The 13416-nt window shown below is 41.0% G+C and overlaps 1 protein-coding gene across 8 annotated transcripts; it reads right to left on the bottom strand.

The window, feature by feature from the left end:
- Positions 1-1046: 1046 nt before the first annotated feature.
- Positions 1047-12650, bottom strand: syncrip (synaptotagmin binding, cytoplasmic RNA interacting protein). Of its 8 annotated transcripts, none has more exons than XM_056405557.1 (11): positions 12486-12650; positions 11043-11202; positions 9394-9512; positions 8090-8311; positions 7437-7613; positions 7075-7210; positions 6757-6962; positions 6438-6587; positions 6199-6320; positions 5550-6088; positions 1047-3908 (listed from the first exon to the last, which is right to left on the bottom strand). In XM_056405557.1, the coding sequence occupies exons 1-11, from the start codon at positions 12486-12488 to the stop codon at positions 3880-3882; spliced, it is 1863 nt and encodes a 620-aa protein (XP_056261532.1). In that variant the 5' UTR covers positions 12489-12650; the 3' UTR covers positions 1047-3879. The 8 variants fall into 8 exon arrangements, with proteins under 8 accessions (XP_056261532.1, XP_056261533.1, XP_056261534.1 ...); XM_056405558.1 differs by having other exon boundaries at positions 1047-3905; XM_056405559.1 differs by having other exon boundaries at positions 1047-3905; positions 5565-6088.
- Between the last annotated feature and the right edge of the window lie 766 nt (positions 12651-13416).

Genomic DNA, 13416 nt, shown 5'->3' with positions numbered 1-13416 from the left:
CTTTCTCTGTATTATTATGCTTGTTTATATTTTATGTTTGTCGTTACTTTATGCACACCAAATATGTCAGTTATGCTGGATGTTGTGTCTGTAATTAATTTGATACTTTTATTAATTCAAAAGTCGTTACTTGTTGTTATTCACAAATTATTTGCTGAGTAAAATTGCCACACAGCTACTCTCTGAACACAAACAACGCACCAAAAGCGTCGTTTTGCTATGCGGACATGGCAACCCTAAATCCAGTCAACGCCATTTCCGTTTCGGGGCGATCCCAGGTTTTGGTAAATTTAAAGCGCGTCAGTAGTGACTTAAATTATTATCAAATGTTCATTCAACGACCTGTTGACATTTAAAAATATATTTAAGTTTAATTTATTATTTTTATTACAGTTATGTTTTGTAGATGTGTGGGTAAAAATGTGGATGAGTTCTATTTAATTTAAAGGACTAGATGCCAGACCCATACATTTAAAGGGGCTTCCACCACTATTGACCTTTATTGTTGCATGTTTTTTGTTTGTTTGTTTTATTTTATTTTTGACAATGACCCTGTGAAGGTTTAACTACATAAAATGTATTCATTTAAACTAAATAGATAGTTTAAAAATGAAACTAAAGTCAAGCTGAATGGCAAATAGGTTACAAACAAGGTTTCTGCATTGTTCACCAAATTAAATTCAAGATTTTAAAATTTAAAATATATCTTAAAATGAACTACAGGAGGTCCCTATAATTAACTAAATTAATTTAATGACATTTATATACAATTTTTGTCAGTACTTCACCGACTTTACTAACAATGAGTAATGTAATTAATCAATTAATGTGACCTTGGACCAGATGGGGGGCAGAAAATTTACTTTTTAAGACTTTAAGATTTACAGATATCCTAAAAACAGCATTAATAAGCATTTCCATGATCTGTAAAATGTAGCCGTACTGTACTATGTTAATGAGCTTCACAGGTCGAGTCCACGATGTAAAGAATATCTATATACAAGAATTAACACTGGCGTTACAACAAAAAAAAAAAACAACCAAGGTTAAAGTCAATAACTTTATTAGAAAAATAGGTTTAACTCACCTCACTGTACAGTATAAAACAATTCATTTGCAAAAATGCAAACACACTTGTTAGCAAAAAAAGAAAAAAGAAAAAAAACAAAACATTCTTGACCCTTAAAATTGGTGATCCAACAGAGTCAATACTAGTGTGAAAAAAACTCATAATCTGGCTGTTTTTCATGAACTGGGTAAGAAGAGAAAAATAAAACAAGCTGCACAATCTTTCCTGAACTGGAAGATGCTAAACATGAGTCAGATTCAAGACACTGGTTCATGGCAAACGTCACAAAATAAAATAAAATAAAATAAAATGAAATGAAAAACCAAAACAACTGCTAACTGCTACTAATGATGTTTAAAAAGAGCTTAAAGGAGAAATCCAACCTCAGATACTGTTTCACCATTAAAAACCACACAAGTCTGTGATGTACAATTCATTTCAAGAGTCACTTTGTGATGAAGTAAACTCCAACTGCTTCATTCTGTGATTTCCTACAATTCCCAGAATACCTCCTGCCATCTCACGGATTCATTACATTATGTGGGTGCAGAAACGGATCTCTGTACAATTGAATTCTTCTCTTGTGTGATTACTGATCATTGGTGCAAATGAATAAATATTTTACATCATTTAAAAAGGACCAGTCTGGTGATATTCTGTATTTTACAATAGAGCTCCATTGTTTCCTGAAACTATTAAAAACACATCAGTGAGCCACACTGCTGCACTGGGTGACATGTTCCTTCATTAACATGAACACACAAGTTTATTTTTCCTGCTGCCCCAAATATTCCCTATGGGAAAACTACAGTGAGCAGCTGTTTTAGGAAATTAGAGCCTTTTTAGAAAATGAAATTAAGTTTTTGTGAGCCGTTTTCCAGTGGGTTTGATTTGAGTGTCACAGACATTGTTTTTGATATTGATTTTTTTTGACAATAACCAAATTAGAAACCATTTTGTGATTGGCTCACACCAGGCTCTACATGATGTTTTGACCAACGAGTACCCAGAAGCCATTACTACATTATTACATCAGTACTCGTGTGGCGGGCCGCGCCCATCTTTGATCTTAACACACAACTGTACAGTTTCATGACTGTATCTCGCAGGTTGTGACACTATTGCAGTGACAAAATCTGTCCACAGACAGATTAGATCAAAACCACCTCTCTGGTAGTTCCTGCTACAGTAGGTGTCTCCATGACGACACACACAGACTCACAACATGAAAAATAAAACAATACCGGCCACGCTGTCGCAGCTGGTAAATACAGAATAACACCAGATTGATCCTTTACATTTTATACTGACTGTTTCAAATACAAGGTGATTTTTTTTTTTTTTAATATTAATTATTAACTAAAATGCACAACAGAAAACCCTCACTGAAAAACTGACAAGCTGGCTGTATCTTACAGGCTGTAGAACACTTCAGACTCCCAAAAAAACAAATTCAAGGTGCATCCTTAAAGTCTTATTTTACCCCCCCCAAGTGTCAATGTTGCAGGATGGATCTGCTCCTTTAAATTCTTAACAACTTGACCTCCAGTATAATGAGTACACTGAAAAGACGTGACTTGACATCAATTTACAGGAAAATTAGTCACGACCACATATACAGCATGATAATCAGTCTACAGTGACGTACAATGTGAAATGGATAATCATGCTTTTGCGATGAAAACTTGCGTTTAATCCGATTCGTAAAACTTTCACGACATGGAAATGAATTCACTTCCTTCCAGACTTGCTCAGAGACTCTGAATAAAAAGCAGCTTCACTGGATGTCAGTGGTCATTCATGTTGTGCACAAACACAAGATGTTAGCGCAGAGCAGACAAGCCTGAGACATCACTTTGCAAAACAAGAAATTAAAGTAATTTTCCAATTGTGGAAGACAAAGGATGACTGTGGTTTCCAGGTATTGAAGATTTTACAAAAAAAAAAGAAAAAGAAAAGCTATAAAAACAATTATCTGTCCGTCAACTACATCATCACTCAGTTCATTGATAAAGACAGCAAGGCTTGTTCAGGCTCATTTCAGGAGGACCGGCTACACGTCCACAGTAGCAGCCTACGTCAAGTCTCAGCTGAGAACCACAATTCATTAAGTGCTCTGTCGTTGTTGCCTGTGCATATCGCTGAGGTGGAGGGGTGGGGGTGGGGGAGGGGCTGGGAGGAGTTGGGGGTTGGGTGGGTGGGTGTGACCCTGCCTCAGTTTCCTCAAGTACAAAATGACACGGAGCAGGTGAGTCCTCGAAACTGAGGTAGTTAACAAACCCTTGGTGGCTTTAGTTCTCAAAGAACCATTTTCCTGGAATGCCCGACCTTCAACGCCGGGTGATCACACCTCAACTCTACCTGATAATCATAGATTATCATGTCTAGTCCATCGTAAAGATGTAGTCTAAGAACTCAAAGAAACAAATAAAAACAAAAAACAAAATATGTAGCATCAAGTTCCACTAAACCACTCCAAACTGAAACAGAAAAAAAAAAAAAAAGTGCAAAGACTTTTCCAGAAGGATGTCCATCATGAACTCAAACTCAGTAGGTCTCAAATGGCATATTTGGGGCTGGGACTTATTAACTTAAGAGTCAATGCTTTAAAAAAAAAAAAAGAAAAAGAAAAGAAAAGCTCAAGTTTTGCTCTTCTGATTATCTTCAAACGTGGCAGTTTCAGGAGATCTGCTCCTTAAAAGAAGGGCTGGAATACCACTGGACCACTGAGTCAGGTGACCTTACCATTCCATCCACTGGCAGCCTGCAGTGTGCAACGCCATACACGGGTCAGTCTTCATAGCGACACATCAGGACCGGCCTCGACCCCTTTTTCCTGCTAGTCAGGTAACAAAAGGAAGCAATTAGAGAATGGAAAACAGGATCGTGTTACATCTACACACACATCTACTGTTCTGTGTCCCTCACTCTCACACACTCGCACTCAGCATTAACTGCAGAGGGAGAATTTGCGTAAACACGTAAAAACATGAATTTACATACATTAGAAGACAAAGCATTCTGACAGACTTGCACGCCCTCTGACGTAACATGCACATGTCAATGCCTTAAAGAGGACGACAAGCAGAGAATCGGCCTGGTTTGGATAATTTAAAAACAAAGAAAAACAAAACTTAAAATCGTCTGAGGTGCAGCAGGTGAAACGTGGACACGCTTAACGACGGGCAGAGAAGAAGGGAAGGGGAGTGGGGGGGGTTAAAAGCAGCCATTATTATCTAGAAAAGCAAAAACGGAACAAAAACACTACAAGCAAGTCATGCAGGGCAGTTCTCTATCACAGTAGCACAATATCAAACCTCCAGATAAACATGCAAGATTAGTATCCAGGCCTTCAACAGCTAGGTAGATCCTTCTGGGACAAGGAAAAGCTTCACTTTGAAATTAATAAATCAAATTGTGCTTTTACCCACCCCCCCCACCAGTAACAAAAGGGACTTGTATGACCGACTTGTAGGGGGGGGTGGGGGTGGGGCTTACTCTTAATGCTGCATTGACAGTGAATTTAGGACACCAATTTGTGAGACATGTTTTTGGACATGAGAGGAACTCATAAGGATGAAGTATGTCACTACACATACAGAGCACTTGAGAGATGCCGACTATAGAAGTAGGTGATTTGGAATTTGATGGCATGCAAGGTGACACTGTAGCATGTGGCCAACATTGGCAAACCTTTAGTCCATTTTCTTCCACAAGGAGCCTTAAAATTTGAAGGCAATTTGAAGAGAGAATTTGCCGAAACATGAATTTGCAACACAATTTGAAGTTTTGTACACGTGTGCGTGTATGTTTATTAAAGCAGACAAACAGCAAAGAATACAAGCCAAAATGTAAAGCCAAAAAATAGGACTACGATGGTCCTTTTTTTTCTTTTCAATAACAAGACACGCATTACTTTGTGACAATACAAATTGTATTTTCATTTGTTTTAAATACATGTTTAGGAGACATATGCTTTGTTGCTGTTAGCTACTTAAAACATGGAAACCAGAATCTCTAAAAACATACATAAAGCTATAGCCAAATAGACAGCTCGAGCACATATTTGCATCTAAAAATTTTTTTCAAACTTTGTTATGGAAAATCTTTTAAACGACCATCTTAAAAATAAAAATAATAATAATAATAATAATAATAAAAAAAGAAAAAGGAAAAAAGAAAAAAAAAAGAAAACCAGTTCGCCAGAAACAGGTGGGAGTGTGACTATTGTTTGAGTCCAAGCGGATTATTAAAATATGTACAAAAAGATATCTTGCCAGATGTCACCAATTTTGAGGAAAAAATGCAGGCAACCGTATGGGATTGAGGGCCAATCAGATCAAGTCTCTAAATAAAAAGACAAAAACAAAAACAATAAACACGTATTTTGTTATCAAAGCCCTACTGGTTTACTTCCACTGTTGCCCAAAAGAATCCTGATAAAATTCCTGGTTGTCAGATTTGTAACCAGAATAGTTACCAGAATGATCACCACCTTGGAGCGGTTGCTGAGCAATGGGTTGAGAGCCCCAGTTCTGATTATTGGTCTGGCGACGCTTGGAATCTGGCTGGTTGTACCCATCAGCTTTGCGCTTTCCTCCTACATTTCCACCGCGGCCACCCCGCGCACCACGTACCCCTCCTCGCCCTCTCGGCTGCACGCCTCCTCTTGCGCCCCGCCCGCCGCGGCCTGGTCCCGGCCCGCCACGCTGGGAGAAGCTGGACCTGCCCCTGGGTGCACCGGCGCCGCCGCGTCCCCTGGCTGGAGAGGATCCTCCCCGGGAGCCCCTGTTGCCACCGCGCCCTCGGCTCGGGGCCTGGAAGTCGTCATAACCGTAGTACGGGTCGTCGTAGCCGCCGCGGTAGTTGTGATAGTCATAGCCATAATAGTCATAGTAGTCCTCATAACCATAGTAGTCGGGGGGATACGCGTAGCCGCCCCGGTTGCCGCCTCTGCCCCGGCCTCTGACAGGTGGAGGCATGTGGGGAGGGGGAGGGTAGTAGTAATAGTCATCATACCTGATGAGATAAAGAAGGCAAGAAGTAAGAATGAACAAAGCTATGAGCAAGGACAGACAGCGGCGTCCTGATCCGCCCGTCATTAGAAAATGAGACAAAACGTTTCTTACATTTGTGTTTTGGCTGCTTGTCTCTGGGCTTTGCGTTCCTTCCTCTTCTGATCTGGTGGTTTGGCAAAAACAATCTCAATCGGCTCTCCCTCCAGCTCCTTCCCGTTCATTTCTTCTAATGCCTGAGCAAAGGAAGCGACAACATTTGTGCACGTGACTTTTGGTTCAACAAACTTATTTAGATTGAGGCTGAGGAGCTGAAATATGACACAAACAGCAGAAGTACAGAAAGTGGGTACCTTCACTGCACCATCCCTCTCTTCAAAGTGAATGAAAGCATAGTCTTTGAGTTTCTTAACTCGCTCCAGGTTTCCAAACTCACTGAAGGACTTCTCCAGGATCTCCTCTGTGACACCGTTGGCGAGGTTTCTCACAAATAAAACCTTCACCTGTGAAATGGACGGAGAGAAGGTCACACCTCATCTCTCTCTCCTCCTTTAAGTTTATCATCGTGAGATGCAAAACATCTTCCAGCCCTTTATCTCCTTAACGGTGCCATCTTCACTGTTTGCCCAGTCGTTCCAAGCGACATTTCAGGACTATTTTTCTGAAGCTCACCTTGGCCATGACCTCTGGGTCGGGGTCTTCAATGGGATCGGCCCACTCCACTGTCACCACGTTGCCCCAAACCTTCACCTTCCCGCTCATTAGCCGGCGACGGGCCTGAGCAGCTGTTTTGTGATCTTCATACTCCAGGAAGCAGAAACCCCGGTTCTTCTTTTTGTCATCGGGTTGATGGTACAGTATGACATCACTGAGGCCCTCTTTACAGACAGAAGAAAAAGATTGTGCGATTAAGTTTAAGTGGTTTGGATTAGAGTTTGGAAAAACAGCCGAGATCTATAAAAATAACAGATCAGGATTTTTTTCTTTTACCTGTGACTTTAGCAAACTCTTCTACTATCTGCTCCTTTGTTTTACTCTTGGGAATAGAGCCAACAAATAGCCTGTTGTTGGCGACAGATATACACACCCCGATGTGCTTGCCGGGGCGAATCTCATGATTATTGCACTGTAAAAAAAACATACATCACGTCACGCACACAGACAATGACGACAGCTGACAATCAGTTCGACTGCCTCTCACTTTGAGACTCTTTCTGCCCCCTATTCCTAATATCCAGCACACGGAAATGTTTTGTGCAGACAAGTTACTTGGCCGCTGAACAAAAACTACTGTCCCGACTCAATTTCAGTTTCCTGGTTTCTGCTGAGCTGTGAATTCCTGACAGACTCACCAGCTTCACCGCCTCCTGGGCCGCTTCTTTAGTGCAGAACGTGACGAAGGCGTAGCCCCTGTTCAGGCCGCTCAGGGGGTCCATCATTAGCCGGAGGTCCCAGATAGGTCCGGCCTTCTCAAAGAGAGGAACCAGCTCGTCTTCGAACAAGTCGCGGGGAATCTTCCCAACAAATATCTAGGAGAAGAAAGAAAGAATATATATTTTTATTTTCTATAAAACAACACGGGGGGAAACTGACAAAAAACATTTAACTCAATCAGTATTTCTTGACCAATGTGAAATCTTCAAATAGATTTCAGCCATTAAACAGCTTCAAATGAAAAAGTAGGCATCACTAGCAGCTGTTAATTTGTGAACAGGTTCAGATGATTAATGACATTTGTCCTTCCGTGTTAGGAAAACGTTTTTAAAAGACTTGTACTGATCAGGGTGAAGTGAAATAGTTCAAAGGGATCATGTCAAAGTCAGGACGCACTACGTTCACTTCAACATCCATCGTCACAATGAAAATATCTCACATTTGAAGATACAACATGTAAAATATTTGTCCATTACATCCCAGTAGCCACTGTCTTTTCCCGGTGTGACATAACAGCAAACAGAACACTTCATATTTGCATTTACTCTGAACACATCATGATAAAGCCTACCTCTGTTCCAACCGTGGGCTGGGCACCTGAGTACACGTCCTCGGGCGGGGGGCCGCCATACTTTCGCTGTCCTGTTGTTACGTCAAGTGTGTAGTTGGTTCTGTCCAGGAGTTCTTTGATTTTAGCCTCATCGGGTCCTTTAGTAGAATCTGAAACTTTAGTCCCTTGTTTCTCCCTCTGCCTGTAAGTCTTCATTACCCCACAGAGAAAGGCACTTTTGTTCTGGAAGAGAGAACAAACTGTTACAAACGTACACGAGATTTACCTTCTACTACTGAGGGGAGAGCGGGAGAAAAGAGCGGTAACACAAGGACACATACATTATACAACAAAACTGAGTACACTCCTGGTCCATATAAGTAAAATATGAAGTGTCTGCTTTTGTTTTAATGACAGATGTGTAACGACAGCAGTTTGACACAAATCTGTGCAGAGATGTTCTGCCATTGTTCAGCTGTTCTTTGCTGGAGGGGTTTTTTTTTGCTATATGTCCCACTTTAAAATACTCCACATGTTTTTCTATTGGATTCAGGTCAGGGGACAAATTTCTCCAGGTTTGTCGTTTCCACATTTTTCTTCTTTACAAACTCTTTTGTGCTTGGGATCATTGTCGTGTTGGAAAACTCCTCTCCTGCCAAGCTTCTTAAGGCTGGGACACGTCTTTTCAAGCAGTATTTGAGTAAACAAACCTGCATTTGTGGCACCATCTATAAATGTCATCTCCCCTGCACCCTTTCCTCTCATGCAGCCCCATGTCAGCTCACCCCCACCTCCCTGCTTCATGGTCGGCACTGTGCAGTCACTGTGGTGGTCTGGGCCAGGTTCACCAAGCAGGCTGGAGCCAAACTAATTAATTTTGGTTTCATGTGACCAAACAACATTCTGCCAACATTCATACTGAATTCATTCTTACTTACTTTCTTACTCTTACATGTTGCATTAGACACACTGAGAAAGCTGCGGTGTGCACTGGTTATTTTTAGAAATTTGTTCATGTAATTATCCTTGACTGGAAATAGCGAGTGTACTCAGTTTTGATGCAGCGATCACAGGTAACCTGACTTCTGTTGCCGTGGTCACAGGTGTACGGATTTGTTGCATTGAGGTTGTACTTTGGGGACCGCAGTTTCAATGCAGTCCATATACATGAGATCAAACACACTTCAACTTAGACATAACACAGTTACTGTAAGATGATACAATTTTGTTATATACAATAAGATCTGCACCAGTTTAACAAAGAGCAGCTCTTTGTCTTTCAGAGTGTCACTCCACACCCTGAAGACAGCGCGTTCAGAACTTACTTGCACGTGTGACAGATCACTCTCTTTGAACTGGACCAGCACTTGCAGGGCTCCCTCCTCATTGAATTCTTTCAAAGCTTCAATAGCCCTTTCGTCTAGGTCACTATGTGCTACCAAGCCTGAGAAATACAGCAAAAACAAACTGTAAATATGGTGTTTAAATAAATAAAATTGGCATCATCACCTGAGGATGTTAACACCGAGAAACAGAGTGAGTGTGACACACGCAGCTATGAAGCAGTTGGACAATAGGCTTAGTAATGATTGATCTGTCCTGCAAGGAACAAAAGAAAATGATAGCTGAAGGGACAATGGCCTGATTATGTCCAAGTGTCATTATTATGTGTGTGTTAACCATTTACTGTCACATACAGTGCCAAGTTTCAAAACAGTCTCCTCAAAACATGCAGCAGATAACTGGTACAACTGACACTTTCGAAATGAACAACAAAGGGACAGTGTTACTCAAACATCAAACACGGATGCTGTTAACACCACATTTCAAGATCCCGCAAAACACTTCAAACAAACCCCCTTTTCTATTAACAGTCATTTTAACCACGCTCTTGATGACACCCTTTGCGGCTCCTACAGCGTCCTCTAAAAAGAGCACAATTCACCTACTGCAGCCAGACAGCTGCTTTATTGTTTCTGCACATGTCACAGTACCAGCTGGCTTCAATCTACCTTCCTTAAACCATTTACGGCTACACCCATCCTTTTATCCATTCAATCCAGCCTCAGTACTTAAGAGCATGACAATATACACACACACACACAGAGCCGAAGCAACGTATTGATGTGCAACAACGAAGGTACTTTTAAAGGGTGATGTACAAACATAACAGGAAATGTTTTATTGATCTTGAATAAGAAATGTGCCTCTCATGATTTCATCTAAAAGGTTACAAGCTGGGTAATTCATGGTAGAGTCTGTTGCAGTGTAGAAAGAAGGATGCACACAGGATTTCTTTATCTTGCAATCTACCCGCTCTCTGTCATCTTGGCACTCTAATGGTCAGTAAACAACTTTAAACCGTTACTGATAATACTACAAAGGAACTGATGAGTGACTGTTGTTTCATTGTCCTGGTAACCATTGTTTCAAGCAATCAATATTAGCGGATTAGCCTGGCGATATTCCACATTTACGTGACTTTCAACACATCTCACAAGAAGACTAAAATTAGAAATGTGTTTGTCCGTCTCTCAGTACTTTCTGGCCTCCCTCTGGGTAACCCCAGCCTTACTGGTTTGTACTGGAAACACAAGTCTTTAATAAGGAGGCCACAAACAACTTCAGTTGCAAAACATTTCAGTGTTTTCCTAAACCAACTGGTCGCTGCAGATATATCAAGCTTGAGATACATAGGATCCATCGTTGATTTTAGTCTGTTCATGGAATTTGTTGGCAATAATTTCAGTATAAAATAGCCTCATCCTGCCAGCAAAATGCAAAACTAGACATTCATGGCACTTGCCCTAAAACAAAAATCTCTCTGGCCCAACAATAAAGAAACGTCTCTGGAAAACACATCTCTGACAAGTCCTGTGTTGCAAGACTGTGGTGGCACCTAACGTCTCTCTCTGAGCAGGTAAAAGGCAGGACACAACAGCAGAGCGCAGCGTGAGATGAAATTTCTGCTTACCTGCTACGTAAAGTTCATCTAGCTTCTCAGCAACTTTCTGAGGTAAACCCGCTTCCAGTAAAGCCTGGAAATGTTCTGAGTGGGTCACCGCCACCGTAGTGTCCATCGGTTCCTCCGTACCGTTCCCGTTTACATGATCTGTGGCCATGTCTCCAGACATCTGCGCAGGTGAGAGCAAGAGCAGAGTTACCAACAACATCACTGCAATTCAAAGCTACATCAACAAGCAACGGTTTACATGTGAGTCTATATTATATAGTCAATCACAAACGTGTTATAAATGTGCAACACTGACATAACAACAACTTTGAACAGCCAGTCCTCCCTAACCCTTCTGACCCTGGTCTTGAAGAGGGACCCTGTGGGAAACTGCAATTTCATGACCTTAACTGCCTTCAAGTTGTTGTGTGTGTTAGTCAGTAATTACCATACAGACAACTTAGTATCTATCAATTACAGAAACCCTAGTATGCAGCCAACAACTGTTTTTATTTTCAATCAACATAGCATTTATATTCCTTCAGGATCAATCGATTCTATTCTACTTGCTTATTTTGTCTGATCAGCTGTGTGAAATACAAAGTTTTTCAATTTAGTATCATATGAAAGACAATCAAACAGACAATATTCACACCGGAGAAGCTGCCAGCAGAGGATATTTGGCATTGTTTATTTATTCATTTCAGCTGTAGAGCATTGATCAATCTAATGTAAACCCAGGGTAGGTAGGTGCCCAACAACAAATCTTTGCCCCAGGGCCACATACGAGGTTTATACGGCCATGCTGTAGTTCCGAGAAAAAGTGGAAAAACAACATTACGTGCAGTTTGGCGCCATCGTTCAAGACTGGACACTGCTTACAAACGGTAACGTTATCTGAGTGGCTCCTGTGCTTGCAAGTGCGAAACTGAAACAACATCAGGGTGGTGCGGTTTTGCAATGTTTGAACGTCTAATACTGTGGGGGAAAAAAACTAATGGAGTTCGCGCTTTGCAGTCAGAACTTAAACTAATAAAAAGCGCACATTTCCTGTTATAGCCAGCAGGTTTCCATACATTATCCACCACGCCTCTGTTAGCTAATGTCAGCTAGCGTCCCTGCCTCGGTAAACCACAGGCCCCAGTCTTCTCTACACGCGTGGAGGTGCAAACTGAATGATGCTAACCTTTCCAAAACAAATGCCAGAGCTAAATCCCTTCAAGTGGTTGGTCTTTCCCAAAATGTGGTGCACATTGGCAATCTCCACCACATCTGTTTAACGGGCCGTCAATCAAAGCGGGCCCGTTTTCAAAATGCCGGCTAGCCATGTAAACGAGCTGCTGCTATGTTGCTAACTCTGGCCGGTCGTGCAACGCATCCAACATTACTGTGCACAGATAGCAAGCTCAGTCACAAAACGCACTGTGTTTTCACAACTTAACGGTCACCTCGGTGTGTACATACCATGCGAATCTAAACTCGGGTGCACGATGCTGATCCGCCGTGTTGAAGGTGCTGCTGATAAAGGAAAATATTCACGCCGGTGCTTTTCAGGTTGGTTTCTTTACTCCCGGTGAAACAAAATGGCGACTACGTAACGTCGCGATCTCTGATTCTCGGTTGCATGTAAGGGGTTTCCCAGATTGTTTGTCATGGGCTGCTCAGGTTTCATACATCCGGCCATCAGCGACTCTAAGCAAGTGATTTATGTATTTTATAGCTTTTGACGCTGGTATTGATTAACTTACCCTTTCCCACGATTATAAGAAGCATATATCTCAGACTACCCCTCGCCTAAGCTTTAGCCTAGTGCTCCTGCATCTTGCGAATGTTCCCCATACAGTCTCTGGTCTTCACTGCCAAGAGAAGCGACATCTTACTGAGAAATTCCCATAAATGTATATCACCTGATGCTGCTTTTGTGCTGTATAATCGAGATGTACATTCCATAACACTACTTACTCAGCGATGATTTCATTTTCATTTTCGATACGAGCCGTGTCCTTTATTTTGAAAACTAACCGGAAAAGACGAATAGTGATAGAAACTAAACCGGACTAAACACGACCGAACATGACCTTTCACATCATATTTACATTTTTATTTTTAATAAGTAAATATTTTGATTTCATTGGGTAAATAGTTTATTTAATATTTGCTGCTTTATTGTTATTGAAAATTGCATTTGGCCCAACTTGCAGTTAATTAAAACTTTAAAACATTCACACATACACACGTAACAACAATACATTAATATTCCGAGTTACAAAATACAATATTCAATGCAAAAGAAAAATAAAAGAAGAAAAACAAAAAGATTAAAATTGAGTTTTTGAAAGTGTACTTCTTTTATAACTTTTTTTTTTAATTTACAAAACCTTTTTAAACCTCTCCA

Source organism: Seriola aureovittata, chromosome 19 (genome assembly GCF_021018895.1).
Source record: "Seriola aureovittata isolate HTS-2021-v1 ecotype China chromosome 19, ASM2101889v1, whole genome shotgun sequence".
Classification (NCBI taxonomy): Eukaryota; Metazoa; Chordata; class Actinopteri; order Carangiformes; family Carangidae; genus Seriola; species Seriola aureovittata.
Note: the sequence above shows the minus strand (reverse complement) of the source record. Positions and strands in the feature narration are given on the sequence as shown.

Excerpts from the sequence above, each read along its gene's own strand:
- syncrip (XM_056405556.1), bottom strand. Across the intron at positions 6,963-7,074 it reads AGAGTTTGCTAAAGTCACAG|AGGGCCTCAGTGATGTCATA; the intron begins GTAAAAGAAAAA and ends CTGTCTGTAAAG. Across the intron at positions 6,588-6,756 it reads ACCCAGAGGTCATGGCCAAG|GTGAAGGTTTTATTTGTGAG; the intron begins GTGAGCTTCAGA and ends TCCATTTCACAG.